A 27,524-nucleotide genomic window follows, 5' to 3' on the forward strand; every position below is an offset into this window, starting at 1 on the left:
TTTTTTTCGACAGTGACCTGTACTTGTTAAGTAATTCTGCTGGTCTCCTACTCTTGATATCATTAGTGTCAACATGTACAACTATATCATCTTTTGTGCCCTTAAAAGATGATATCCGCTCTACAAGTAATGAAGCAAGTAGTACCCAAGATTCAAGAATATTCATTTCAAACCTCATGTCGATACCAACATTTTTCTCGAGAACACAGCATCTCTCTGTTCTCAGAAAGCATATGGATAGCCGTGTTGCCCGCCCTTCCTCTACAAGATGGAACTTCAATATACGCACCATGAATAGTGTTTATGATAATTTTGAATCCTTAAAAAAGTGTGTGGAGGAACTACAAGCGACAGCAAATGCAGATAAAATGATTTCAGAAGTAACTGGAATTTCGCAGATCTTGAGTAATGAAAAATTCCGGTTCTGGAATTTTTTCATCAGATAATGCCTCTCTTGGATGTTATTTATAATCAAATGGAATCTTAAGAAATTGAGGCAATGAAAATACACGAATGTATAGGAAACTTTAAGAATGCCATTCTAAAAATCAGGAATTCAATGGTACAGTGAAAATCCTTCAAAAACACTCATGATTGAAGCAAAGGAAATATGCGACTATATAAGTATTGATATAGGTGAGAGATATTCTTTCAAAGCAATTAATTGCTGCTAAATTGTTTAACAAGGAAAACTTTTGTTATTTTTTTGTACGAAAATGCCCATGGAGGTACAGGAGACTACTGAGGCATATCCCATTATTGAAAGAAAAAAAAACTTGTATTTTACGGAATTACAAGTTTTCCATAGCAGACATGATCTACACAATTATTGCAAATTAACTGACGCTGAAATTTATCTCAGAAAATAATTTAGCTGAAGTTCTTGGTGAATTTACAAAACTCATAAAAGTTCTTTTGACCATTCCGATGGCTACTTCAGAGCCCGAACGCTGCAATCCAACATTAAAAAGAATTAAAAAAATTTTTGTTAAGGAGCACTATGAATCAGGAAAGGCTAAATGCTCAAGCAGTGCTTTCAATAGAGAAAAGGTTTGTCAACAGTTCACCAAACTTGAATGAAAAATTTATTAATCTATTTTCAACAAATAAAAACCGAAGAATGAATTTTGTTTTTAAATAAAAGTTCAAATCTGTTAATGGTAAATGTCTAGTTAATGTTTTGTAGTATTTTTAACTTGCTTATTATTATTACTGTGTACGAGGGCGGTTCAATAAAGAATCGCCCTGACCTAGCTGCAGAGGTGCTAGCCTGTTGATTCTTGCCACAGGTTTTAATCCTTCTCTGCATAGCCACCATGGAGATTTACACATTTTTCCCTTCGATGGATGAGGTTACGGATACTGTTTTTGTAGAAGTGGTGAGTGTGGTCTTTGAACCATGACTCTTGCAGAAATGAGTGTCTTGTCATCAGGGAAGTGGGTCCCCGAAGAAATTATTTGAGGGAAGGAAACAAGAAGTCTGATGGTGCAAAATTGGGTGAGTAGGCTGGATGGGGCAGTATTTTATATCCACAAGTGGCAGCTTGTGTTGTTGCAATTTCAGAAGTGTGAACTGGGGCATCTTGAAGCATTCTCACACCTTTGGAAAGCATGCCATGTCTACATGTTTTGATTTTCTCCCATTATTTTGTGAGTAAGTTGGCATAATAAGCACCTATAATTGTTCTACCTTTTGACAGGTAATCAGTCATTATTATGCCTTTCTCATCCCAAAACACTGTCAGCAAAACCTTTCCTGTTGACACTTGGACCCTTGCCTTCTTAAGGGGTGGGGAACCATGATGTCGCCATTCCATGGACTGCTTTTTACTTTCAGGGTCGAAACAGTGTATCCAACTTTCATCCTGAATGATTAGACGAGAGAAAAAGTCTTCCTCATTTTTTTGGCACAGGGCTAACAACTCTTGTGATTTCTGTGTCGATCAGCCTTCTGGAAACCAGTCGATAATCAGGGAATCCATCTTACACTCAATTTCCATAAATGGAGTTGGTCATGAAGGACTGTTCAACAGAGCCCACACTAATCTTCACCTCCTGGGACAATTCACACACAGATATCTGGCGATCTTCCATGATTAATGACTCCACTTTTCTGATCATGCTGTCATCAATTGCTGAATGGGGACAACCTGGAATGGGCTTAGATTCTATCGATGTCCGACCACACCTAAACTGTCTATACCAGTGCTTCACAATGCCATAGGATGGGGCTTCATCCTTATATACAGAAGTCATCTCCTCGTGGATTTCTTTAGATTTCCCCTTCAAGAACAGATACCAGATTACAGCTCAGGCTTCAACTTTGTCCACGATGCTACTTCATCACATGTTCAGCTCTGTAAGAGAAAAACAAATTAAGACACAGGGCTGAAAATTTACACCTTTAGTACAGAGATATGTACGATGCTACACACAAAATATCATGACTTTGCAATATGTGGAAGTAGGTGAGGGCAATTCTTTATTGAACTACCTTCGTATGTCTACATGTCTTATAACCAAGGCAATTTAATGCAACTTTAAGACATAGCACCTCCGAAAGTCAGAGTCGCGAGCTACCACTGCTCTTCTACCTTTGAATACCACATAACATAATTTAAAAATTCCTCTGCATCTGCAGGAAAGAAGATCAAAGACAGGATTACATTTCTTTTAACATGCAGCATAACTGGAACAATCGTGATGAAGCCATTAGTTATAGGCAAAACTAAAGGCAAAGAATCATCCAGTCCAAATGCCTCTTAACTGGAATCATCTGGATAAGAAGCAAAGAATCATCCAGTCTATAGACGATGGTTTGAGAACATCCGATATCGCAAAGCAGATAAATGTTCTAGATTTACTTCATATCACAATGAGTACCTGGAATGAAGTTTTCAAAACCTGCATTAGCAACTGTTTCAAAAAATGTGGATTAATTAAACTGAACAAATTTTGTGTCATATCTGGTTATGGGCATGAAAGTACGGGGAGCATCCCTTTTCATCATCCAACAATAATCAGCTAACATGGTGGCACTCCATTTGCTTTTATATCTTTGTTCCATTGCTACGATGTCTTGATGGAAGTGCTCGCCATGTTTGTCTATGACAGCACCACAGTTTGGCAGAAAGAAATCCTGGTGTGAGTGCAAGAAAAGCATCTTCAATGACATGTTGCACCCCAGTTTTTCTTAAGAAGTAATGAGATCTTCCACAAACTGCCTGTAGTTGCTGGCTTTTACATTTCCTAGAAAACCAATAAAAACATTTCGAAAGGCTTTCCACGCTGATTTCTCTATCACTAAGGACCCGTTCATCTTTGAAAAGTTGCCTTATTTGTGGACCAATGAAAACATATGCCATAATCTTCTCTGTACTAAATCTTGGGAATTTCTCTTACAGGTATGCAAATGCAGGTCTGTTTACTTCCAAAGCCTTCATGAAATTTTTCACGAGCCCCAGTTTGATGTGGAATGGTGGTAGCAAATCTTTATTTGGATATACCAAAGGTTCAAATGCTATGTTTTCTTTCCATGTGTTAATGATTTTCATTGAAGCCAACTCCTCTTCTCATAGTGTTTGTTTATCCTTGGCATGACTATCCCACTCACAGAGAAAGCAACAATACTTAGTGTAACCTTTTGTAGTCCTAATAAAATGGTGATTATCTTTAAATCACCACATATCTGCCACTCATACTTCTGATAGTGTACACCTAAGAGGATGTTCTCCACGTTTGCGTATGCTTCTTTTTTGTGGATGGCATACACAAGAGGTATTGAAGGCAGCATATTTTCATTGTGTAATAGCACAGTTAAGGCTAACCATTGAAGCCTATAAATAGTTGCCATTCTTCTGGAATGTACCTCATATTCATTGCTGCAATTAGAAAAACCCCTGTATGTGGTGAGGGGACCTCCCAGTGACGCTGCTGGACTTCCAGACTAGCATCACTGGGATGCAACGCCCACAGCCCAGGTTCCAGGCTTACATCAATGGAATCCGGCGTGTTTGCCATGCGCTGCGACCTGTGGAAATTCGGAAAGGGGGATCCTGGTGGTTGAGGGGCCCAGCTTCAATACACCACTTTGGCCCCTGCTTCGACAAGACGGGTGGTCCTGGAAGGCCCGGCTAGGATCAATCGGCTAGTAGGCTCGCCTGCGAGGGTCAACCGTGTCAATGCCACGCCCCTATCCTCATGGTCCGAGGGACAGGATTCAGGCTGGCGGCAGTGCTGGTATAGTGTCTGGGTAGCCCTGGCATCCCACTCCCGAGTGCATTTATTGCATGCCGGGTAGTGGGCGTCCCTTTGGGCTCCATGGTGGGTGGGGGAGCCCGGGCACTGAACAATTAAAAAAACTCCATGAATCCTGATAAACTCATTTCTTCAGGGGCCCCAACCCGGTCCCTATCTGAAAATTTAGACAGAGAATCAGATAGCATTATTGCTAAAAAGAGGCAGCGAACCGAATTACCATCAGGGCCAGTCCCAAGGTTCTTAATCATGCATTCTACCAATGAGACACCGATTGGTAAAATGTCGCCCTTTTTTATTCAAGAAGGGTTAGATGGGTTAGCAGGTTCACCCAAATCAGTTAAGAGGCTTCGTTATGGAGACCTTTTAATTGAAACTAAATATGACCGGCAATCTGAACATCTACTCCGAACAACATCAATCGGAGGAATCCCTATAACAGTGACACCACACAGAACACTCAATTCATCGAGAGGTGTCATTTCAGAGTGGGACCTTCTCGACGTAACCGAGGAGGAAATCTGCTCCGAATTAAAACTGCAGGGAGTCATTGCCGTCAAGAGAATCACTGCGTGAAGGGATGGAAAAATTCTTAAAACCAGGAGCATTATCCTGACTTTTAACTCTCCTAAACCTCCTGATGAGATTAAAGCTGGATACATCAACTGTTCAGTGCGTCCATACGTTCCGAACCCTTTACGGTGTTTTAAATGCCAGAAGTATGGACATTCTCAAATGGCCTGCCGTGGAGTCCTTGCATGCGCTCGATGCGGTGCAAAGGACCACGAAACAGCAGCATGTTCAGCCGCAAAATCCACCTGTATTAACTGTGAAGGTGAACACCCGGCCTATTCACGAGCATGCCAGAGGTGGAAAGAAGAAAAAGAAATTCAACGGCTGAAGGCAGAGCTAAATATATCATACCATGAGGCAAGGAAATCGGTCAAACCCCTGAATATCAACAAACCTACCTATACCCAGAAGGTAGCAGGGAGATGTTCTGTCGGAACTCAGACGGACATGACCATTCCTCCAAAGGAGTCTTTCACTCCCATCGCGCGACATCTTTTAAGTTCTCAAAAACCTGCACAGAAGGACCAATCAGCTGCCACTCCTATATTGGTACCTCCTAACGCTCCACAAGTAACAAAGGTAACTATGAAAGAAAAGAATAAGAAAGGGGAAGTCCCCCCAGTACCCAAGATAAGATGGATGTTGAGCAGAAGGAGGTACCCGAAGATTCAGTCTTGGAACTCTTTGCGGAGGAAGAAATGGATATGGGACAGTGTCCATTCTTCCCCAAAAAAGATAAATCCAAGACTGATAAAAGTAAGCCCTCAGCACCTCGGAAGCCGCCTGATGGACCCACCAAGCCAAAATAATGGCTAAATTCCTACAATGGAATTGTCATGGATTCCGGCAAAATATTGATGACATCAAGGCCCTCCTGCAAAAGCACGAGCCAGTTTGCTTCTGAAAATCTTTAAAAAACCGGGTAAACCTTCAACTAACCCAAAAGCATTCCATCCAATATCCCTCTTGGGTAATATGGGTAAACTATATTTAAGACTTCTAGCCCCACAACTACACCAATTACTTTCATTCAATAACTGTTCACCAACTCACAATTTGGATTAAAAAGGGGAACCTCAGCTGAGGATACAATATTAAACTTAATTAATCAATGCAAAAATGTAACAACAAAGTATATGATGGTCATCCTCATAGACTTCGAGGACACTTTCGATTTGTTTTGTTGGAAGAGCATCCTTGAGTCTTTAAGACTAGCAAATTGTGATAAACTACTGTATCAAGTAATAAGATCATATTTCAGGAACAGGCAGATAAAGGTAATATCGCAAAATTTGGTATATACTAAATTCAATTCCGGAGGATGCTCACAAAGATCTGTCCTTGGGCCTCTTATCTGGAACTGGGTTCTAGATCGATGGCTCATCAAAGAAAGTCCTAACTAAAAAAAATAGCTTATGCTGATGACCTTGTGCTCTGTATTCTGAGGAAGTCAAGGCTTACATTAGAAAACAAATGAAAGGCGTTTTTGGAGGACTACAATTTTGAACCATAAACAATAAACTTAAAATATCAGAGTCAAAATCTTCCAAAATAGATTAGACTGTAATTTGCCACCATAATGTTTAGGTCCTTGAAGTTGTCACAGACATTCTCTCAGATAGGCCAGACAAGCTGTACTTGCTACCTGTGAGTCTAAAACGCTGATACAACTGATATTCGGGTGACTTTCAAGTCAAGTGGACCCAATTTTGGCAAAGTCTGGACAGGCTGTGACAGACAAATCTTCTGCTTGCACCTTCAAGATGGTGGAACTGTTAATAATCCGGGGTATAACCTCCATGCACAAGCACATTGTGGGGTGGCACCCACACCTCATGGAGGAATGCTGCCCCTCTGTGTTACCAGGAAATACTATGTGGTAGATGGCTCATCAACCGGTGAAATATCACCACGTTGCTTATTGCAGGCTTGAAGTGGTGGAACCCATGTTTATTCTCCAGAGCAAAGTTCCGGTCAACCCTCCCCCATCTCTTCCATCATGCAGTATGATTGATGTCCTTTGAGGTTTTGATGAACACCATGGTGAGATCCAATCTTCCTTACATTTCGCGGGTACAGCTTTAAAACGGTGTTCACAGGCCGGCCATTAGTTAGTAAACCGGACTGAACCTATTGGTAACTCTTTAGGAGGCTTCCGGATCATTAGCTAGTGTATAATCTTGCTATCTCTACTCTGGCAGATAGTGACTGGAGGGAGTCTGAGTAGTGTGTATGCAGGGGGCATTGTCGAGGCCATGTTATTAGTATTAGTAGTATTAGTAATGGCCACATGGTGCAAGAAAGCCTATGGCTTATGCTGCACCAGCCAAAAAAAAAAAAAATCCAAATAAAACAATGATAAAAAAAAAAAATAAATAATGATAATTAATAAAAGAAAAGGAAATTAAACCTATCATCCTATGCACTTCGCTGACCCAAAGGTACTATTCAGATGATGTTTGAATTTCCCCAAACTGTCAGCCCACCATCCATGGAGGCAACTTATTCCAGTAATTTATAACTTGCTGGCTAAAATAAAACTTCCTGCAGTCCAATCTAAACATTTCCCCCCCGTAACTTGAATTTATGTCCCCTAGTTCTAGTATCATTTATAATCTTGAAAATTTCGTCCTCATTCATTTTACTGATGCCTCTCAGAGTCTTAAACACCTCAATCAAATCTCCTCTAAGGTGTCTAGTTTCCAAACTCTGCAACCCACATATTTGAAGTCTTTCTTCATAAGGATGCCCTTTTGTCGATCTCACCAGGCGAGTTACCCGTCTTTGCACCCTTTCAAGAAGCTCGATGTCTTTCTTTATGTGCGGTCTCCATGTTTGAACGCAGTATTCCAAGTGTAGTCTAACAAAAGCCTTATATAATGGGATTATCACGTCCCTATCTCTACTTGCAAAAGTTCGATAGATCATCGATAGGACACCCTTGGACCTTCCTTGCGACCTGTTTACAATGCTCAGAGAATTTCATGTCTGACCGTATCGTAACACCCAAGTCCCTTTCCTCCAATACTGGGTTTAGTTGAACTCCAGCAAGTGAATAAGTTATTTTGTTATTACTGTTACCCAGGTAGTTGTTTGTGCATTGGCTTCTGTGGCCATAATGCACCTCCCAATGTTTTTGCAGTACTTTGATCCAAGCCCAAGGCAGGATTCGAACCCGCGACCTTTGGGTTGCTAGGCACTTTACCCACCCGACTAGCCCGGTCGGCCTGTTTCCCAGGTGTAATACCTTACACTTTGTTGGATTAAAGCTTAGCTGCCATTTTTCTGACCATTCCTGAAGTCTATCTAGATCTCTCTGAAGAAGCTCAGCTTGACAGTGATCATTAACTACTCTTCCAATTTTAACATCATCTGCAAATTTAGACATCATGCCCTGTATCCCTTCATCAATGTCATTTATGAAAATTAAAAACAACAGTGGTCCTAATACTGATCCTTGGGGAACCCCACTTCTTACATCAGCCCAATCTGAGGAATAGCCATTTATCACAACCCTCTGCCTCCTGCCCCGAAGCCATCCTGCTATCCATCTGAGGATTTTCCCAGTGATTCTAACCTAAGCTGTTATAAAGCAACCACTCATGTGGGACTGAGTCAAAAGCTTTGCTGAAATCTAAATAAACAATTTCGAAATTATTCCCTAAATCCAGCTCGTGAGTGACCCTTTCAAATAGCGAATCAGATTTGTTAAACATGATTTTCCCTTTACAAAACCATACTGAGTATCCTTGAGAATTTCAGTTTGATCCAAATGATCCTGAATTCCACCCTTGACCATTGCCTCCATGATTTTCCCTACCACTGAAGTCAGGTCGATAATTTCCCACTTCACTCTTAGAGCCACTCTTATGTATGGGAGATACATTGGCACTTTTCCAATCCAAGGGAATCTCCCTAGAGTCTAGTGATGCTCGCATAATTAGCCACAATGGTTCAATGCGCTCACTTGCCGCCTGCCTTAAGATTATTGGGTATGTTCCATCAACTCCAGAAGCGTTACTGGCCTGTAGGCTTGAAAGTTTTTTCATTAAATAATCCTGCGAAATTTCAATATCATTAATTGCATATTTTTTAACTTCGCTCCCTCAATTTCCCATTGCCACAAAAGATTTTTCATTTGTAAATATCGATGCAAAATAACTGTCGAGTTCATCTGCAACGGCAGCTGGTGTATTTAATACTATCCCCTTTCCCTTACGTAAATGTCCGATCTGGTTTGTCGTGTTCCTATTGGCATTTATATATGTGAAGAATTCCTTATCCCCCCCCCTCTTTGCTCTGTTTGCTAGTTATTTCTCATAAACTGCCTTTGCCCGTCGAACCTTTTCTGTGGCTCTATTACAGATCATCCTGTAGCTGTTATAGGCTTCGGTACTTTTTATTGCTATGTAACCTTTTCATCCAACTTGAATTCTCTCACTATTCATCCAACTTGAAGTCCTCCTCGTGGAGTATTTTTTTAATGGTAAATACGCATTCAAGGCATCCGTGATTAATGTTTTAAAAGCATACCACAGTTCAATTGTATTCATTCTCTGCGCAGTACCTACCCAGTTAATAGAGGCCGTGTAGTACCTTAAGGCATCGTAATTTCCTTTTCTGAAATTAAAACCCATTCCTTTGCCTTTTACTACTGCTACCTCTCTCATCATCATCCACCGTAGAACTCCGTGATCACTTCCTGCTACTGGTTCCTCTACTGTCAGCCTTGTTATGTCATCTGATTCATGGGTGATGTTGAGGTTTAGGATATTGTTTTGTCTAGTACTTTCTCTGACATGTTGATACAAATAACAGTCATCTAGTTGATTTAAAAATTTTGTTCCCATGTCGAGTTTCCTTCCCATTTACTTCAATCAGTTAGAGGCAAATTGAAATCACCCAGAATAAGACATTGATGCTTACTTGCCCATTCCATTTGCATGTAGAGGCTTTAGTCATAATCTTCACAATCACCTGGTCTGTAGATTACTCCTACTCGCATTATACCTTTGTTTCCAACTATCTCACACCATACAGATTCAATACTAGCATGTGAAACGTCTGAATCCGGGAAAGCTATGGTCGCACGCAGGCTGCTTCTGATAAGAAGCATTACCCCACCACCCCTTCTATCTACCCTATCCTTCCTAAATACATTATACAGGCCGTACTGAAACTCATCATCCCTAGTTTCCTGGTGGCACCATGTCTCCGTAAGCCCTATTATGTCCGCGTTACTTGTTTTAACCAGCAGTTCGAATTCGCTCATTTTATTGATGACACATTACTATATAAACAATTAAGACTTACTGTTCTTGTATATTTAACAACCCTAACACAACCCTTGAAGATTTTTAGGCTCTCTTCCCTGGCATTAGCTACCTGCTCACTTGAAATGTCTCTGTCCCCAGAACATCTAGATAATATGTCCATTTGGGGTAACAGATAAGAACTCTTCAGGTATTTGCAAGAGTTACTTTGACCAATATTATCAAATAAACGCATGTCAGTATTACCCAAATCCCCCCCTAACTAGCAGTTTCCCTGAACCTTTAAGGTATCCTCAAAAATACTGGCAAAACCTTTTGCACCACCTTTGTTTAAGTGTATCACGTCTCTACAAAACAAATTCCTTCTACCTACAAGTGTGGGCCATGCTGACAGCAATTTCCCCCCTAAAGCCTTGCAGAGTCATTCAAGACTTGAGTTAATCCACAAGGCTTTTAACATATAATCCCTCCTATCGTGTCTGGTACCCTTTCCTAGTACCCTTTGTAATGTATTAATGATCTTGGTAAAACACCTCTCAGCATTTCCAACAAGCTCCATTCAATGCCTCCTGTGGTCTTCCATTGTCAGAAGGATTTTGATGAATCTTGATGGTAAGAAAGATCCAGGTTCTGATGGTATTTCTCCACTTGTTCTTAAAACCTGTGCTCCTGAACTTACTCCTGTTCTTTGCCGCCTTTTTTCACTTTCTTATTCCAAAGGTGTTTTTTCTTCTGCTTGGAAATTTGCTCATATCCAGCCAGTTCCCAGAAGGGGTCACAATTCCCTCCCATCCAATTATCGTCCCATTGCAATTACTTCTACTCTTTCTTTATTAACCTCCAACTCTTAAACTACCTAGAAACCTTCCGTCTGATCAACGATCACCAGTATGGATTCTGTCAGTGTTGATCCCCTGGTGATATTCTGGCTTATGTTACCCATTTATGGACTAATTCAATGGAAACATTCGGTGAAACACATTTCAAAGGCTTTTAATCATGTTAGGCATAAAGGTCTTCTAAAGATGCTTCCATCTTATGGTTTGCCAACTGTTTTTGTAATTGGTTATCCAGTTTTCTCTCTGATCACTCACTGAGGATGATGGTAGATGGCTCTCTGTGGTCTAACTTCTCCACTAATGCTGGTTTCTCCCAAGGTTCAGTTCTTTCCCCCATTCTTTTCCTCTTGTATATTAATGACCTTCTTCCTTTAACTAGAAATCCTATCCATGGTTTTGCCAATGATAGCACATTTCCACTTTCCATTTTGAGAAACCTTGGCCTGCTCAATCAGCTTCAACTTCTTGAATATCCGCTATCAATTCCTTAAATGCCGATTTCCAGGTAATTCTCCAGTGGAGCGAAGACAACTTTGTTGATTTCAATCCTTCTAAAACACAGTCATGTCTTATATCTCGCAAAAAGGATTCTTCTGCTCCTATGCTTGTCTTTGGTGACACTCCGATTTCTAGGCAAGTTGATATATCTCTTTTGGGTATTACCCTGACTTATAATCTCTATCTTGACACAAGCACATTACAGATATGGCTTCCTCTGCATCTTAAAAAACTTTGTTTTCTCTTTCACTCTCAGCATTACTTTTCTTCCAAACAGCTGTTCACTCTGTACAAATTGCAAATCCACCCTACCGCGTAATATTGTTCCTACATCTGGGGCAGTGCCCCCAAAACTTCTCTCGGGCTTCTAGATTCCATTCAGAAGAGGGCAGTTAGGTTAATTAATGACTCATCTCTAACAGAGTCTCTCCACTTGCTGTCTCATAGACATTCTGTTTCTGCTGCATGTCTTTTCTACAGATACTTCCACTGGTATTGTTCTTCTGAATTGGCTCTATAATTCCTGCTCAATCTTTCAAAACAGTCCGAAACCATGCCTCTACCAGTCAGCATACATTTACTGTCCAACTTCAAACTCATAGAACAAACATTTCATCTTCCTGATTTATTCATTCAACTGCCATTTTCTGGAACAACCTTCCTTCATATGTATTTCCTGAAAATTACAGTCTACAGAAGTTCAACTCTAATGTCACAGATATCTTCTTTCATCTTCCCAATCTCCAACCCAAGCATGGTACTAAGTACTATAGGTTTTAATACTTCTCATGTTTGGAGTTTTCATAAAAAAAAAAAAAAACATACCGTACTATCCGGGAATTTTACTTGCGTGATTACTGCTAACGTGATTCGTTTATCACAACATGACTGGGGTATTAAACATCATTCATTGGCGTCATACTATAAGGCAATTTTTCTGTCCATTATTTTCTATGCAGCTGTTGCATGGTTTCCATGGTTTCCAAGACACTCGCAAAGATTAGGGCCTAATTATTATCTCTACAGAGAACCATGATCTTAGCTACACACAGATGCTGCAGGACAACCTCCACAAATGCACTGATGATTATATCCAGCTGTATTTCTCTCGATCTGTACGTGACAAAGGAATGGTTTCATACCTAAAAAAAAGGGCCAGTCAGTCAAAATCTTTGATATTAAAAGCAATCCTTTGCTTTACCTTAAGCAAATGGTTGAAATTGTTAATGGTATGGAGGAATATATGGCAGCTAAGTGACACTGGCAGTACTGCCAGGCTATATATACAGGATGCTTCTTTTGTTATCAACAAAGACATCAAGAAATGGTTTTACCACTCAGTGACCACATCCTTCTATTCACTAGACATGGGTCGTTTAAAGAAAAACTTGATTCTTTTGGACTTGAGTCCGATCCCTACTGCACTTGTGGGGAAATGGAAGCTTGGAAACGTGTTACTGTTTTGTCCAGCATATCAAGATCTGAGACTGGAATTATATCAATGAACTGATTCAATCAACAAAGATAATGTGCACATTTTGATACGAAATTCTCAGAACTTTATAACCTTACAGACTTTCTGTGATCAGGTCTTCAAGAAAAGAACTGCTCTAATAAACGGGGTCCGGAAAATTCACTGCCAGCAATTTACCGCCGCATCAGTTTATCGCGTTTTACCGTCTAGACGCAATGACATGTGTTTGGTCAAATCATAAAAAGTTATTTTTTATTTAAGTTTCTGCCTTAAGCTATGATTAGCATATTTTTGGAATTCTATGAACTGTGAGGGAATAGTACGGAAATAAAAAAAAAAAAAAAAAAAACACATGTATGGAAATATGTAATTTAATAGGTAGATTATGTATTTTAAATAGTTATATGTATCTCAAAAATAGTAAAAAAATCCATTATTTGAACAATATAACAATTGGTTAATTTGAAACTAAACTAATTATAACATTAGGTATGTCATAGTACACTGCAAAAATTCAAAATGAATGTTTATGCAATCTTCAGAATCAGTCACGTTGGGATAATTAATTACTAAGAAACTGTAATATTTACAACACAGTATGTAAATTATTAATAAGAAATATTATGCGCTATACCTCTTAGATAATCAACAATATCACCCCGTTCATCATATGCACTAACAAGCCTTTTAATTCGTTCATCGCAATCGCGATACTTCTTTTTTTTGTTGCCCGGATCACTTCCACTTAAATATTGTTCAATGCACATTTCGTTAATACTTTGTTCTTTTTTAATGCAATCGATAAATTTCCAAATGTTGGGATGATAAGCAGTGACTTGTTCCTCAAGTTAAAAATATGCTACTTAAGTTAAAGGAATTAAGTATGTACTTACCTAATTCCAATTTTGGAAAATAACAGGCAGTTAAATTAATGCACCTGGAATGGTATGTATTTCTATAGAAATGTATACCTAGCATATAAGTTTCATTTTTAATTGCACTTAATTCTTAAATAACACCTATAGAAAAGCCTTATTTTCAATTTAAAATGACCAATAAATTTATATAAATTATATGTATTGCCTGGCAATAAAATATGCTAGCCATCATTTTTAGGCTATAAATTGTTTATAAACTTAAATTTTCTTAAACTTTCGGTGATAAACTTTCCTAGACTAAGTCTAGGAAAGTTTATCACCCGCAATTCACTGCCAGCAATTAATCGCTAGTAGTTTACCGCCGCGTCAGTTTATCGCATAAACAATTTATAGCCTACAAATGATGGTTAGCATATTTTATCGCCAGGCAATACATATAACTGAGATTTTGTCAGAAAAAGTACATGGGGTTTGGCAGACTGCAAGTGGAAATGGACATTGTTGAGATTAGAATTGAGACCATGTATATTTGTGAAATGAATTAGGAAGTGTTTGGGAGGTTTAGATCTTTTCACAGATAAGCTTGCTCTATTAGTTTGACAATTCATGGTTTATTCAATAGTAAGAAAAAGTGGGTGGGACATGCTGTATGAAGTAATGAAATTTTTGGATATGGCGTACACATGGTAAGAATATACCCAGATCCTTGACAAGACGTGGCCTCGACAATGCTCTCCGCATACACACTACTCGGACTCCCTCCAGTCACTATCTGGCAGAGTAGAGGTAGCAAGATTATACACTAGCTGATCCAGAAGCCTCCTAGAGAGTTACCAATAGGTTCGGTCTGGTGTACTAACTAGCGGCCGGCCTGCGAACACCGTTTTAGAGCTGTACCCTTGAAATGTAAAGAATTGGATCTCGCTACGATGTTCGTCATAACCTCAAAAGTCATCAATCATATTGCATGATGGAAGAGATAGGGAAGGGTTGATCGGAACTTAGCTCTAGAGACTAAACATGGGTTCCACCACTTCAAGCCTCCAATAAGCAAAGTGGTGGTATTGCACCGGTTGATGAGTCTTCTACCACCTAGCACTACCTGGTAACCTAGAGGGGGCAGCATTCCTCCATGTGGTGTGGGTGCCACCCCTCAACCCCTGCTTACATTGGTTCACAACTGGGTGGTCACCCACCATGTACTTGTGCATGGAGGTTATACCCAGGATTACTAATAGTCCCACCATCGTGAAGGTGCAAGCAGAGGATTTGGCTGTCACAGACCGTGCGGACTTTGCCAAAATTGGGTCCACTTGACTTAAGTGTCACCCGAATATCAGTTCCATCAGCGTTTTAGACTCCCAGGTAGCAAGTACAGCTTGTCTGGCATATCTGAGAGAATGTCTGTGACAACCTCAAGGTAAGGGAAAAACAAGCAGGAAACTGACCTAAACATACCATTTATTGAAAGATATGCTATCAGCATAATAGCTCTTGGTCTGTTTTCATAACTTCTGCATTTTCAAAAGTCTGGAGATAAAGAATTGCTGTATCATGTTACAAATACCACTCTTATTAAATTAAGGGTTACATGTGCAGAAAATGGCCCGGGCTATTGAGATGCGGAGTACTGCTGTTGTATGGCAGTACCATACCAACAACCAGGGCCATGCCAGGCTATATAGCCTTCTTATTGCCACCCCTCCCACAGTCATTTTTCTTATATCAATTTTTTGGGGGGGAATTTAAAAAAAATATATTTCCAAAATATAAAATTTTATTTTTTTAAACATAAAATAACATATATTATGAGACATGAAGTAAAAAAACAAAAATACATTTATTTTGATTTGGCTGCAGATAATAAAATAAAACTATATATATAAACAAAATAAAAATGTAAATAATAATAATAAAACAATAACAAAGCATTGTATAAATTTAACTTGACTTGCTTTGGCTGTAGTAAAATCAATCGTAATATTTTTTTATATCTAAAGAATCACAAATATCACTGTCTAGAGGTTATTGTCAAATTATTTAATCTTGTTGATGCATAGATTAATGGAGGTAATTTTTTATTAATTTTCATTTCGAAAAAGAGTGCTCACCATTAGCTGCTTATACAGGCATCATTAACATTATTCTTATTATTTTTATTGGGTTTCTAACTGTTTTTTTAGTGTTTTACTTACCAGACTGAACATTTTTTTTTTTTTTTTTTTTTGGGTACTGTGCCCCTATTTTTCCTATAAGCCCTGTGGTTTTTAATGCATGAAATACCATAACGCAGAGATATTTAGAAACACATGTACTGCATTATAGCAGAATTGACTGTAGCCAAAGCACTACATGTAAACTTTATTTTCTTCATTCATCTGAAATATTAACATCTAGTTTAGTGCTAATTTTTGGGGAAGATTTTGCAGAACACCAGCTTAAAAGCTGTATTAGAAAGTTTAATCTTACATTGAGAAAATGTATCTAGTAATTTTCCCACGTTCTATAATTTGGATGGTTGATTTTGATATAAATGTAATAAAATTTAATTTGCAATATATGTTGTGCACAAAATTTAGTTTTTCTTTCAGTTCTGTATTCACATTTTTATTTTATTTTATTTTATTTTTTATTTTTTTAGCAACTGAGACCAGCATCCATTCGACTAATGGATAATGAACAGTTTATTTTTGGTAAGAAATCATTTTTGTTGTTTCCTGCTCATAAAATACCCTGCTGACAAAGTCATTTTTTCCAGTAGAGAACAAATAAAAAATAAGAAAAAAAAAAGTGTAAGAAATAGTCAAGTATGGTATCTAGAGGTATATTTTGCTGTTCATCTGTGTCCAGTGAATGAGAAACTTTGGTGAAATTTTTGATATTTTCTTCTAATGGGAAGCTATAAAAAAGAAATGGGGGGGGGGGGGATTTTAAAATGTGCTTTGAACCACGACACTGATCTGGAATAATACCAATCTTTTTAGTCAGAGCAGAACCAAAACTAAATCAAAAAGAAAAATGGAACTGAACCCAAAATAAATAATTGCTAACAGTTTAGAAAGCCATTATTTATTTCATTCCTCTTTATCAGTTCCCATAAATTGTGTGAACAGAGGTGGATTTTCCTACATACTCCGATGAGCCAAAACATTATGACCAGCAAGTTGTTATGCAAATCGAAGCAACTGCAGGTGAACTACGACACATGCTTGGGTCGGGACACAGTATCAAAAACAACTGATACTGAGCTCTGTTAATCAGTGTTACTCTTGTTCTTCAGATGGTAAAGGCAATGAACTTAAGCAAGTTTGACAAAGGGCAAATTGTAATGGCCAGATGAATGGGTCTGAGCATATCCAAAACAGCATGGCTGGTGGGGTATTTTCTCTCCATGGATTTTCTCTTCCTCGGACCACTTTTGAGTGGTCCAAGGAAGGAAAATCCATGAACCGTTGGCGAGGTGATGGATGACAACGGCTCATCAATGCTCAATGTGAGCAAAGGCTCTCCCAAATGGTACGTGGCAATAGAAAGGTGACTGTGGCACAACTCACCGGTAATTGGAATGCTGGTGACAGGAGTAATGTGTCACAACACACACAGTACATCAAACCCTGCTGACAATGGGGCTGCGTAGCGGCAGGCCACTCCAGGTGCAATATATTGTGTACAAAAATAATGCTAACCAAGGTTCACCGGTGGCAGTGCCTACAGTGGGCACACGAGCATCGAAACCTGGACCTTGAGTGATTGAAAGAAGGTCACCTGGTCTGATGAATTGCATTTCCTGTTGCACCAAGTGGACACCCGGGTACATGTGCATCATTTACCTGGGGAAGTAATGGCGCCTGGATGCACCATGGGGTGAAAACAAGCCAGTGGTGGCTGTGTCATACTTTGGGCGATGTTCTGTTGGGATACCTTGGGTCCAGTCATTCATGTGCTGGGCACTCTGATGTCTACCATCTACCTACCTAAACATCATTGCTGTCTAGGTACACCCTTTCATGGCAGCGGTCTTGCCCTCAGGCAGTGCAGTCTTTCAGCAGGATAATGTGCCATGCCACACCACCCAGATTGTTTGAGACTGGTTCGCAGAACAATAGGAAGGCTTCCAGGTATTTCCCTGGCCTCCAAATTCTCCAGACATCAATCCCATCGAGCATCTGTGGTTTGTGTTGGAACAGCAACTCTGATCTGCGGTGTTTCAACCACGGACCTTACAGGAGTTAAAGGATCTGCTGGTTACGTGTTGGTACCAGATACCACAAGACATATTTAGAAATCTTGTGTCCATGCCTCGCCGGGTACGAGCTGTTTTGGCTGCATGTGGAGGACCAACATCATATAGGTAGTCATAATGTTTTGGCTCATCGGTGTATGTGAAAATATTTTGTATTTCTGAATTGGGCCAAAAGAATGGTATGGAAATGGGGAATTTTATGATTTTAAGAAGAAAACCATTGAAATTATCAGTCCAAATTTTATGTATAATTACAGTAGACCACCGATTAACTGGCCCTCTATGGAACCGGACCTCGGGCGAGATAAACAAATGGCCGGTTAATCTGAAAACACATGCAAAATACCATTTATAGGTTGTAAAAAATAAAATATATATACTGTATACAGTATGTTCTATATACAGTGAAATTTCCCTTTAACGGACAGCCATGGGGAATGAAAATCTGTCTGTTAGAGAGAAGTGTCCGCTAACAAGAAGTCTGAGGGAGAAAAAAAAAAGAAAGAAAGAAAAATCGTTAAACGTTTAATGTAAAATTAAATTAAATATATACAGATTTTGAACAATATTTTTGTAAATAATATACATACAATTGTGCTATGCATATTATGACTTTATCTTAAGAAAAATACATACAGTAATCACTTATTTTCTTCTGCACCTTCTTCCGGCTGATAATTTTGTTTTCAACATTTGTTTGGAGTGAAGAAACCATCGAAAGTCCTTCAGTATCTTCTTCAGCGGCGAAAAACATTTTTAAACGATTGATTTGTATGAGTGCTGCTTCTATTTTCATCGGTGGTTTGTCGTTAATATGTTCTTCGACAGAATGACCTCCTTCCATTTCTTCATCCTCGTGAGGAACTTCTTGAAAAATATCGATGATAATGTCGTTGATATCTATAGCACCATCTTCTGTAGTGAGGTTCGAGTCTATACCTTTATAGCCAGGGTCACTTTGTAGTGAAGTATCGTACATTATCAATAGATGTTGAAGTTCTTGTTCTTCTTGGTGCTGCACATTGCTGTTCACAACTTCAATTTTTGCGTTTGAGAAGCCAGACTTTACAAAACAGTTCACAACAGTTTGTTTTCTAATTGTGCTTACTGAAGAGGAAATCCATTGAATCGCATCTAGGATGCTGAGTTTATTTGCAAAGTCACTCGCACTGTTACATCGTTCACGTTTGCAATGAGATGTCTTAAAACACGTTTTCTGTAGTGAAGTTTAAAATTTTTTATTATCCCTTGATCCAAGGGCTGACACTCTGGAGATGTGTTTGGTGGCAGAAAAACGATTTGAATGTTGGACAATTCAATGTGCAGGCGAGATGCAGCATTATCCATGAAAAGAATAATTTTTCTGTTTTGACGAATCATGTTTTTGGTTAAAGTGACTTATCCATTCGCTCATGATATCTCGTGTCATCCACGCTTTTTTATTAGACTTCCAGTCAACATTCAAAAGATTCAACTTTATGCCCTTGAAACAACGAGGATTTTGTGGTTTTCCTGTAACAAGAGGTTGTTCAAAGTCTCCCAACATATTTGTACACAATAGTACAGTCAAGCGTTCCTTAGAAATTTTTCCGCACTGGCACTTTTCGTTTTTTAGACTCATTGTTTTTTCAGGAAGAGCTTTAAAAAACAAACCTGTGATATCGTCACAGTTGTAAATATCCTTAGCTTCAAAATCATGACATAAATCTTCCAATTTGATGGTCCACTCTGTTACAATCCCAGTATCAACAGATCCACCTTCACCACTTACAGTTTTCCAAGAAATTTAATGCAGAGTTTTGAACTTGTCTAGCCATCCCACAGAAGCTTTTGAACTCATTTACTCCCATAGATTTCGCAACCTCCAAAGCCTTTTCCCAAATAATAGGCCCATTAATGGGAATTTTTTTTAGCACGTGCGCGACAAAACCACACGTACGTAGCATTGTCAATTTGAAGTCCAACAGTTTTCGGGAATGATTTTTGAACCTGATCATTTCCGTGTTGCCAAAATTGTTTGAGCAGTTCATTCTTTTTCTTTAGGATGTCGCTTACCTGCGTCTTCTCGATTTTGAATTTTGCAGCGAGATTGCGAACACTATTTTTTTGCCGATCATACGCATTAATGAGTTCGACTTTATCTTTTAAAGTTAAATGTTTACGAGAAGACATTGTGCACTTCACACGACACCGAACAAAACTGAAAAGACGAAAGGCCGACCATATTCCCCCACCCCTGCACCCACCGAATTCATCAGAAGTTTTACACGTGCCTTAAAATTCCTGAAAAAGAGTTTAGAACCGTGACGTAAACCTTGATAAAATTCAGAAAATCGGAAATAGAAAATAAACACACGATTGAGGCAATACGTGGAAGAAACGTTCCTAGAAAAAGGGCCGTGAGCTCTCCCGCTGTCCGTTATGGGGAGATCAAATTAAGTGCTAATCTAAACGAGACAGTGCAGATTGCCTGTCCGCGTCCGTTACAGAGAATGTCCGCTAGACAGAAGCTGCAAACACGTTAAAACCAATAGAGGTGAGTTGGGGAATTTAAAAATGTCCGTTGTAAAGAGATGTCCGTTAACGGGAGGTGTCCGTTAGGAGAAGTTTCACTGTAAATGTTTATTAAACATTTACTTAGATAAAAAAAACGGTAATATTCTTTTTTTTTTTTTATTTAAATTCATTTTTTGAAGCAAAATCACAATCGTGAAATTTACATTTTTAAATGCTCTTGGTTTGGACTTTTCTACAATGAAAAGGGGCAGTTTGTGACTCTCAGCAGCATTTTACAAAGGGCAACAGTGATTCTCTGTTTATTCATTTTGAAAGCAGTAGCAAATGTTTCTTGTGGTGCTGCTAGTGTTTTTGTCAGAAGAAGCTTAAAATTTATGCTTGTTTCATCCAAATTGTAGACTTGTTCAGGAATAAGATTTTCCTTCTGTATAACATCAAAAAATTTTTGGGAAAATTCACTTGCAGCATTTTGAGCTGCTGACAATTTCTCACCACAAACACTTAGATAATGAATTCCGTGGCGCTTTTTCCATCGTGAAAGCCATCCTCATTGGCTAAGAATTCTTCTCCACTGTTGACTTTCTTGTGAAAGTTTGCCACCTTTTTCTTCAAAATCGGCCCACTAAGAGGTGTTCCTCTTTGTCGTTCTTTCATGAACTATATCCATAATGCATCGTCGATGACTTCATTTTTTGGCTTCTTCATAGTGCACCTGGCTGAGAGCACTTTTTCTAATTCTATTTGCGTACTGAGGTCTTGAAGGGATTTCTCTGCCAATCATTCGCTGTACTTTTTCTGACACCCAGTTCGTTACATGTCCATTTTACAGGTTCTTTATTATCAATATGTTCCAAGACTTTTAATTTTGTTTCAATAGTTAACACATTCCATTTACGCTTGTTCAAGCCTATCATTTCAAGTTGATGTAATTTAAAAAACAAAAATTAACCACGAAAATTTGTACACACAGAGTGACTGTGATCCAAATGGCACAGATAGCAAAGACTAACTGAAGTGAAAAAAGTTATAGGATTGTTACAGTGCACTGTACTCATTCCCAGCATCTTTTAATTTTGTTTTCCTGCTGGGCCCATGACATCGGAAATCTGATTCAGGGAGTCTACTGTATTCTGTACTGTCATATAAAAAGGTATCTACAAGCTTACACATAATTTATCATGTTTTAGTGGTGTAATGAATTTGTATTATTTTTGAAATTGGGTAGTTGAAATAGCTGTTTCAACTGTGCACCTTATTCCTTAAACATATGTACATTAAATGTATCTGGACACATATCAGATTTATGTTGACATCACTGGCACACTCATTTCAATAGTTCAGTCTTCTTTTAGTGCCATAACCCACTCTGCTCTCTTAGGTAAGCTTTCCACCAACAAACAATACTTGGCTTGGTGCATCTTGTAATTTTATTTTTAATTTACATAGAGATTTTGTAGATTACTACTTAATATATGTAAAACTGTTGTTTCATTCAAATTATGCCACCGTTGTTATAGTATAGAGTGAGTGGTAGGGAATTAAAATTTTTAATTGTGGTAAATAGGGAGCTCTAAAGTAAACTGGATAGCGTAATACGTATCACTGCACTTAGGAATCTATTAGATAGTGTAGTATTGATAATTAATTAAATTTATTAATTTTCATTGTTAATTAATAGTATTCAATCGGATATCACGCTCCACACTAGAGCAGCAAAACAACGGGCACAAAGTAGCAAGAGTGCTGTGACTTTACTCAGGGGAGAACCAAGGGGACAATTCTCCAATGCTTCACAGCCTAAAAAAATGTGCAACGTGTGAAATATTTGCAGGCCTTTCTGAAACAGGACATGATCTAGCCAAGGAGGATGTCTTTGTGTGTGTGTGCTACATGCAGAGTGTCAAGAAATTAGGCACCTACTCAGCCTTCTGATGAGTGCCTATGAGAGTTTGAAGAGTCAGGTAGATACCCTCGAAGATGACCTTCAAGGCAGAATGTGCTGATCCCACAGGAGTTAGTTATTGGCGGTGACTCCATCGTCAGAGAGATGGATAATATATTGCATTAAAAGGACAGATGGAATAGGGCCAGGGTACGTTTTCCAGGAGCAAAAGTTGATAACATTGTGCAGATGTCATTTTTTTAAGGGTACAAAGGACGATATTGTTGTACGTGTTGGCACCAATGACATTAAGAGTAGGAGATCTGCAGATTTACTTAACAAGTACAGGTCAATGTTGAAAAATAGTTGTGTGTTATAGTTAAATTTGAAAGTGTCTGCAATTCTGCCAAACACGATAGGAGGGATTACAAGATGAGAGCCTTGTCAATCAATTTAGCCCTGGAGAGATTGTGGGAGGGACTCATGGGGCAGAATTTTTCTCCGCATGGTCTGTAGTTGTTAACAGGAGAGACTGCATCTGCAGGGATGGGATACACTTAAATAAAAGGGGTTCAATAGCGTTTACAGGCAGAGGTGAATGTAATCCTTGCACTGCTTCTATTTGAATGAGCAGCAGCCTGGAGAGCAGGGTGCTGGGTATTCCAGGGATAAGTGGGAGTCATCATGGAACAAATAACACATGGGCTATGTTGGGGTAACAAAGGGTAAGAACCGTTGCATGAACACCAATGCAATGAGTGTAGTAAATAAATTTGAATTGCCGGTGAAGACTTCAAAGGCAGATATTTTTGCGATATCAGAGATGTAGTGTCACACAGTTATAAGCAGCGCAGAATTTGAATTTGGGGAGTACAGTGAAGATTAGTTAGGCTGTTAGTTAAGAAACATAAAATCCAAGGAAGTACAGCCAATCGACATGGCTGGACAGTGCAGAGTCAAGTCAGTTTGGTGGTGAAGCACTAGGACAGCAGTAATGAGAGTGTTATAGGCCTAATGACTCTATTGAGAACAACGAACAATTGTGCAGAGAAATAGTAGTAGTGGCATGTGATGCAAGAAAACAAGTGTATGAGCTTATGCAGCATCAGCCAAAAAAATCACACCAGTCCCTCCAAATGCCTGTCCAGTTCCTCCTTAAATTTATTCAACCTATCAACTTCCACAACGACAGATGGAAGTTTGTTCCAGCAATTAACCACCCGCTGGCTAAAGGCAAATTTCCACACATCTATTCTACATCTGTCTTTTCTTAATTTGAATTTATACCCCCTTAGGTTTGTAATCTGAACAAGTGGAAGGATCCCATCAGAACTCAGCATGCTCAACCCATTCAAGGCCTGAAATAGTGGGCCAATAAATCAGAATGTCTTATAATGGGGCATTTTAACATCCCAGATATTGACTTAAACTTGTGGGTTGATCGCGGGCACACCAGCAAAACTTTTGTGGATTTATTGGATGATTGTTTTCTGCACCAGCATGTTATTATTCAAGCATTAAGAATTTGCAGATAAAGGAACCACTGTGTGGTAGTGATCATAGTGTACTGATGCGGGATTTCTCAGAGAGGTAACTACCATCAGGTGTAAAGGAAAGGGTTTTTGCTTTCGTAAAGGTGACTAACATGGTCTCAGACAGTCTTTAAATTCTGTACAGTGGGGCCAACTGATGATATTGCAAAAAGCAAATTTTAAACGGGAAGCATTCAAAGAATTAATCATGGAAGCTACTAAGCTTTTCATGCCAACTAAGAAATACTGTTCAGGGTTTAGGCCTAAATAGTTGTTAGATGAACTAATGAGATTCGTGTCAGAGAAGAAAAATGCATGGGATGCTTGTAAATTATCAGATGACACAGAAATCTATGGTAGATATAAGCTGGTGTGTAATCAAGTCACAAAAGGAATTAGGCAAGCGAAGGCAGATTACGAGAAATCTTTAACAAAGGATGCTAAGAAAAACAGCAAGAACTTCTTTACTTATATAAACTAGAAGGAAAGTAACGAATCAGATCGGTCCACTTGATATTGATGGTTCGACTGTTGATGATGCTGCTTAGATAGCTGACAAACTGAATGAGTATTTTGCATGTTCATTCACACATGAGGAAGTCTGTAGGGAAGTGGAGGACAGGAGCTTATTAAACTTTCACAGGGAGCTTAAGATTTTGTAATAACTGAGAGCAAAGTGGAGGAAAAATTGTTGAAATTAACATAAGAAAGCCACCTGAGGTGGATGGGATCTATCCAGTTATATTAAAGGAGGAGGCAAAGGAAGTAAGCAAACCCTTAGCCATAATTATGAGATTATTATTAGTAAAAGCACATGATGAAAGAAAGCAAGCTTATATAGCATCAGCCAAAAAAAAAAAAAAAAAAAAACAAATCTTCTAATTTCATCCATCCACTCACTCCAAATTTTTGTCTGATACCACTTCAACTTTGAATCTGTTTAAGCTATCAACTTCTATAATGACAGATGGAAGTTTGTTCCAGCAATCAACCACATGCTGGCTAAAGGCAAACTTCCACACATCTATCCTACAACTGTCTTACCTGAATTTGAATTTATGCTCTCTCAGGCGATTATTCTGAACAAAAGGAAGAATCCCATCAACATTGAGCATGCTCAAACCATTCAAGGCTTTATACATCTCAATCAGATCACCATGCAGATGCCTAGTCTGCAGACACTGTAATTAGCAGAAATTAAGCCTTTTTTCATAAGAGCAACCCTTTGTTCCATCACTAATCTTCTTGCATTTCTCTGCACTCGCTCCAGCAGCTCTACATCCTTCCTAAAATGAGGCCTCTAGACCTGTATACAGTAATCAAGGTGTGGCCTGACCATTGTCTTATACAAGGAATAATCAAATCCTTATCCCTGCTAGAAAAATTCCTGTATGTTATTGACAAGACACCATGAGCTGCTCTTGCAGACCATCTGCACTGCTCAGAAAACTTCATATCTGCCTGCACAATTACCCCCAGGTCCTTTTCATTGTCTACCACTGTCAGTGTAGTACAACACAGTTTTTACATTACTCTGGGGTTACTGCTTCCCATATGCAGTACTTTACATTTGTCAACATTAAACTTCAACTGCCACCTCTGAGCCCATCTACTCATCTTTTCTAGATCTTGTTGTAGCAGGGTACTGTCATTAGTGTCATTAACAAACCTACCAACCTTCGTATCCAAACTTGGACATTAAGCCTGATATACGAACATCAATATCATTAATAAATACAGAAAACAACAATTCACCCAAGTGGGACTCCACTAATAACATTAGTCCAAGAAGAGCAGTGCCCATTGATTACCACTCTGTCTTCTTCCACTCAACCATCACCTTATCCATAGCAGCAATTTATCTCCAATGGCACACTGCTCCAGTTTGTGCAGCAGTCTTCTATGTGCAGCAGTATCAAAAGCCTTTCTAAGATCCAAATATATGATATCAAAGTTATTTCCTGCACCCAGTTCCTTTGTGCCCACATCATAGTATCCAGTCAGATTGGTCAGACAAGACTTCCCCTTAACAAAACTTAACATGGCTTCCCCTTAATGCTGTGTCCAAGTTATAATTGAAGTCTTGTCTAGATGATTTTGCAATGCTTCTTTAACCAGTGCCTCTGTTAATTTCCCTGGAACAGAAGTTACACTGACAAGTCTATAATTACTTGTGTCACCCTTTGGTCCTCCTCCGTGAATTGGGGTCACATTTGCACATCTCCAGTCGATGGGCACCTCCCCTTAGTCCAATGAAGCGCTGATAATTATGGCTAAGGGTTTGCTTACTTCCTTTGCTGCCTCCTTTAATATAACTGAATAGATACCATATACCCCAGGTTCTTTTCTTATGTTTATTTTCAACAGTTTTTCTTCCACTTTGTTATTACAAAATCATCTATCTCACTGCCAGAGTTAATACACCACTGGCATTTCCCTCCCTGAATAACTTCTCATGTGTGAATGGAAATGCAAAATACTTATTTAGTTTGTTAGCTACCTGAACAGGATCGTCAACAGTTGAACCATCGATATCCAGTTGACCAATCTGATTCATCCCATTCCTTCTAGAGTCTACATAAGTAAAGAATTCTTTGCTGTTTTTCTTTGCATCCTTTGCCAAAGATTTCTCATAATCTGCCTTTGCCTGCCTAGCCTCCTTTGTGACTTGATTACAAACCAGCTTTTATCATAGGCTTCTGTGTCACCTATTAATTTATATATATATACCATGCATTTTTCTTCTCTGCCACATGTCTCATTAGTTCATCTGACATCCATTTAGGCCTGAAACTTGAACAATATTTCTTAGTTGGTATGAAAAGCCTAGTAGCTTCCAAGATTAATTCTTTGAATGCTTCCCATTTTGAATTTGCTGTTGGTAACATCATCAGTTGGTCGCCTTGTATAGAATTTAAATACTGTCTCAGACCTCTGTAGTTGGCTTTACGAAAGGATAAACCTTTCCCTTTATCCTAAGAGTAGTTACCTCTTTGAGTAAATCCCACTTCAGCACACTGTGATCAATACCACCTAGTGGTTCCTTTATCTGCAGTTTCTTAATGCCTGAAGAATCACTACTGATAATCAGATCACGAGTATTACTCCCTCTAGTTGCCTCCAGAACATGCTACTGTAGAAACAATCATCCAATAAATCTACAAAAGCCTAGCTAGTGTGTGAGTGATCAAACCCACAAATCCCAGTCAATATCTGGAAATTTAAAATCCCCCATTATAAGATTCTCTGAATTACAACTTTCTGCTCACTCTGATTTACTGACCCTATGTGCACATGCAATAGCAGTAGCATGAGTAGAGGCATATGATGCAAGAAAGCAAGCTTATGCAGCATCAGCCAAAAAAAAGAAAAGAAAACACTTCCATTTCACCCCTCCATTTGTTCGAAATGCTTGTCCAGCTGAGCCTTAAATTTATTTAGGCTATCAACTTCCGCAATAAGGGATGCAAGTCTGTTCCATCAACCAACTACCCAATGGCTAAAGGCAAATTTCTGCACATCTATCCTACATCTGTCTTTCCTCAATCCAGAATTTCT

At 38.9% G+C, this 27,524-nt stretch overlaps 1 protein-coding gene across 2 annotated transcripts in view; it reads left to right on the forward strand.

Annotated features, from left to right (window-relative positions):
- The window catches only part of Agps (alkyldihydroxyacetonephosphate synthase), a 467,281-nt gene that overhangs the window by 294,499 nt on the left and 145,258 nt on the right, over window positions 1-27,524 (forward strand). For both annotated transcript variants that reach the window (XM_090377792.1, XM_090377793.1), the window contains one exon: window positions 16,434-16,485. In XM_090377792.1, coding sequence (XP_090233918.1) covers window positions 16,434-16,485 — 52 coding nt within the window. The remainder of the gene's footprint in view (window positions 1-16,433; window positions 16,486-27,524) is intronic.

This window comes from Mastigoproctus giganteus, chromosome 7 (genome assembly GCF_048544385.1).
Source record: "Mastigoproctus giganteus isolate SK-2022 chromosome 7, ASM4854438v1, whole genome shotgun sequence".
NCBI lineage: Eukaryota > Metazoa > Arthropoda > Arachnida > Uropygi > Thelyphonidae > Mastigoproctus > Mastigoproctus giganteus.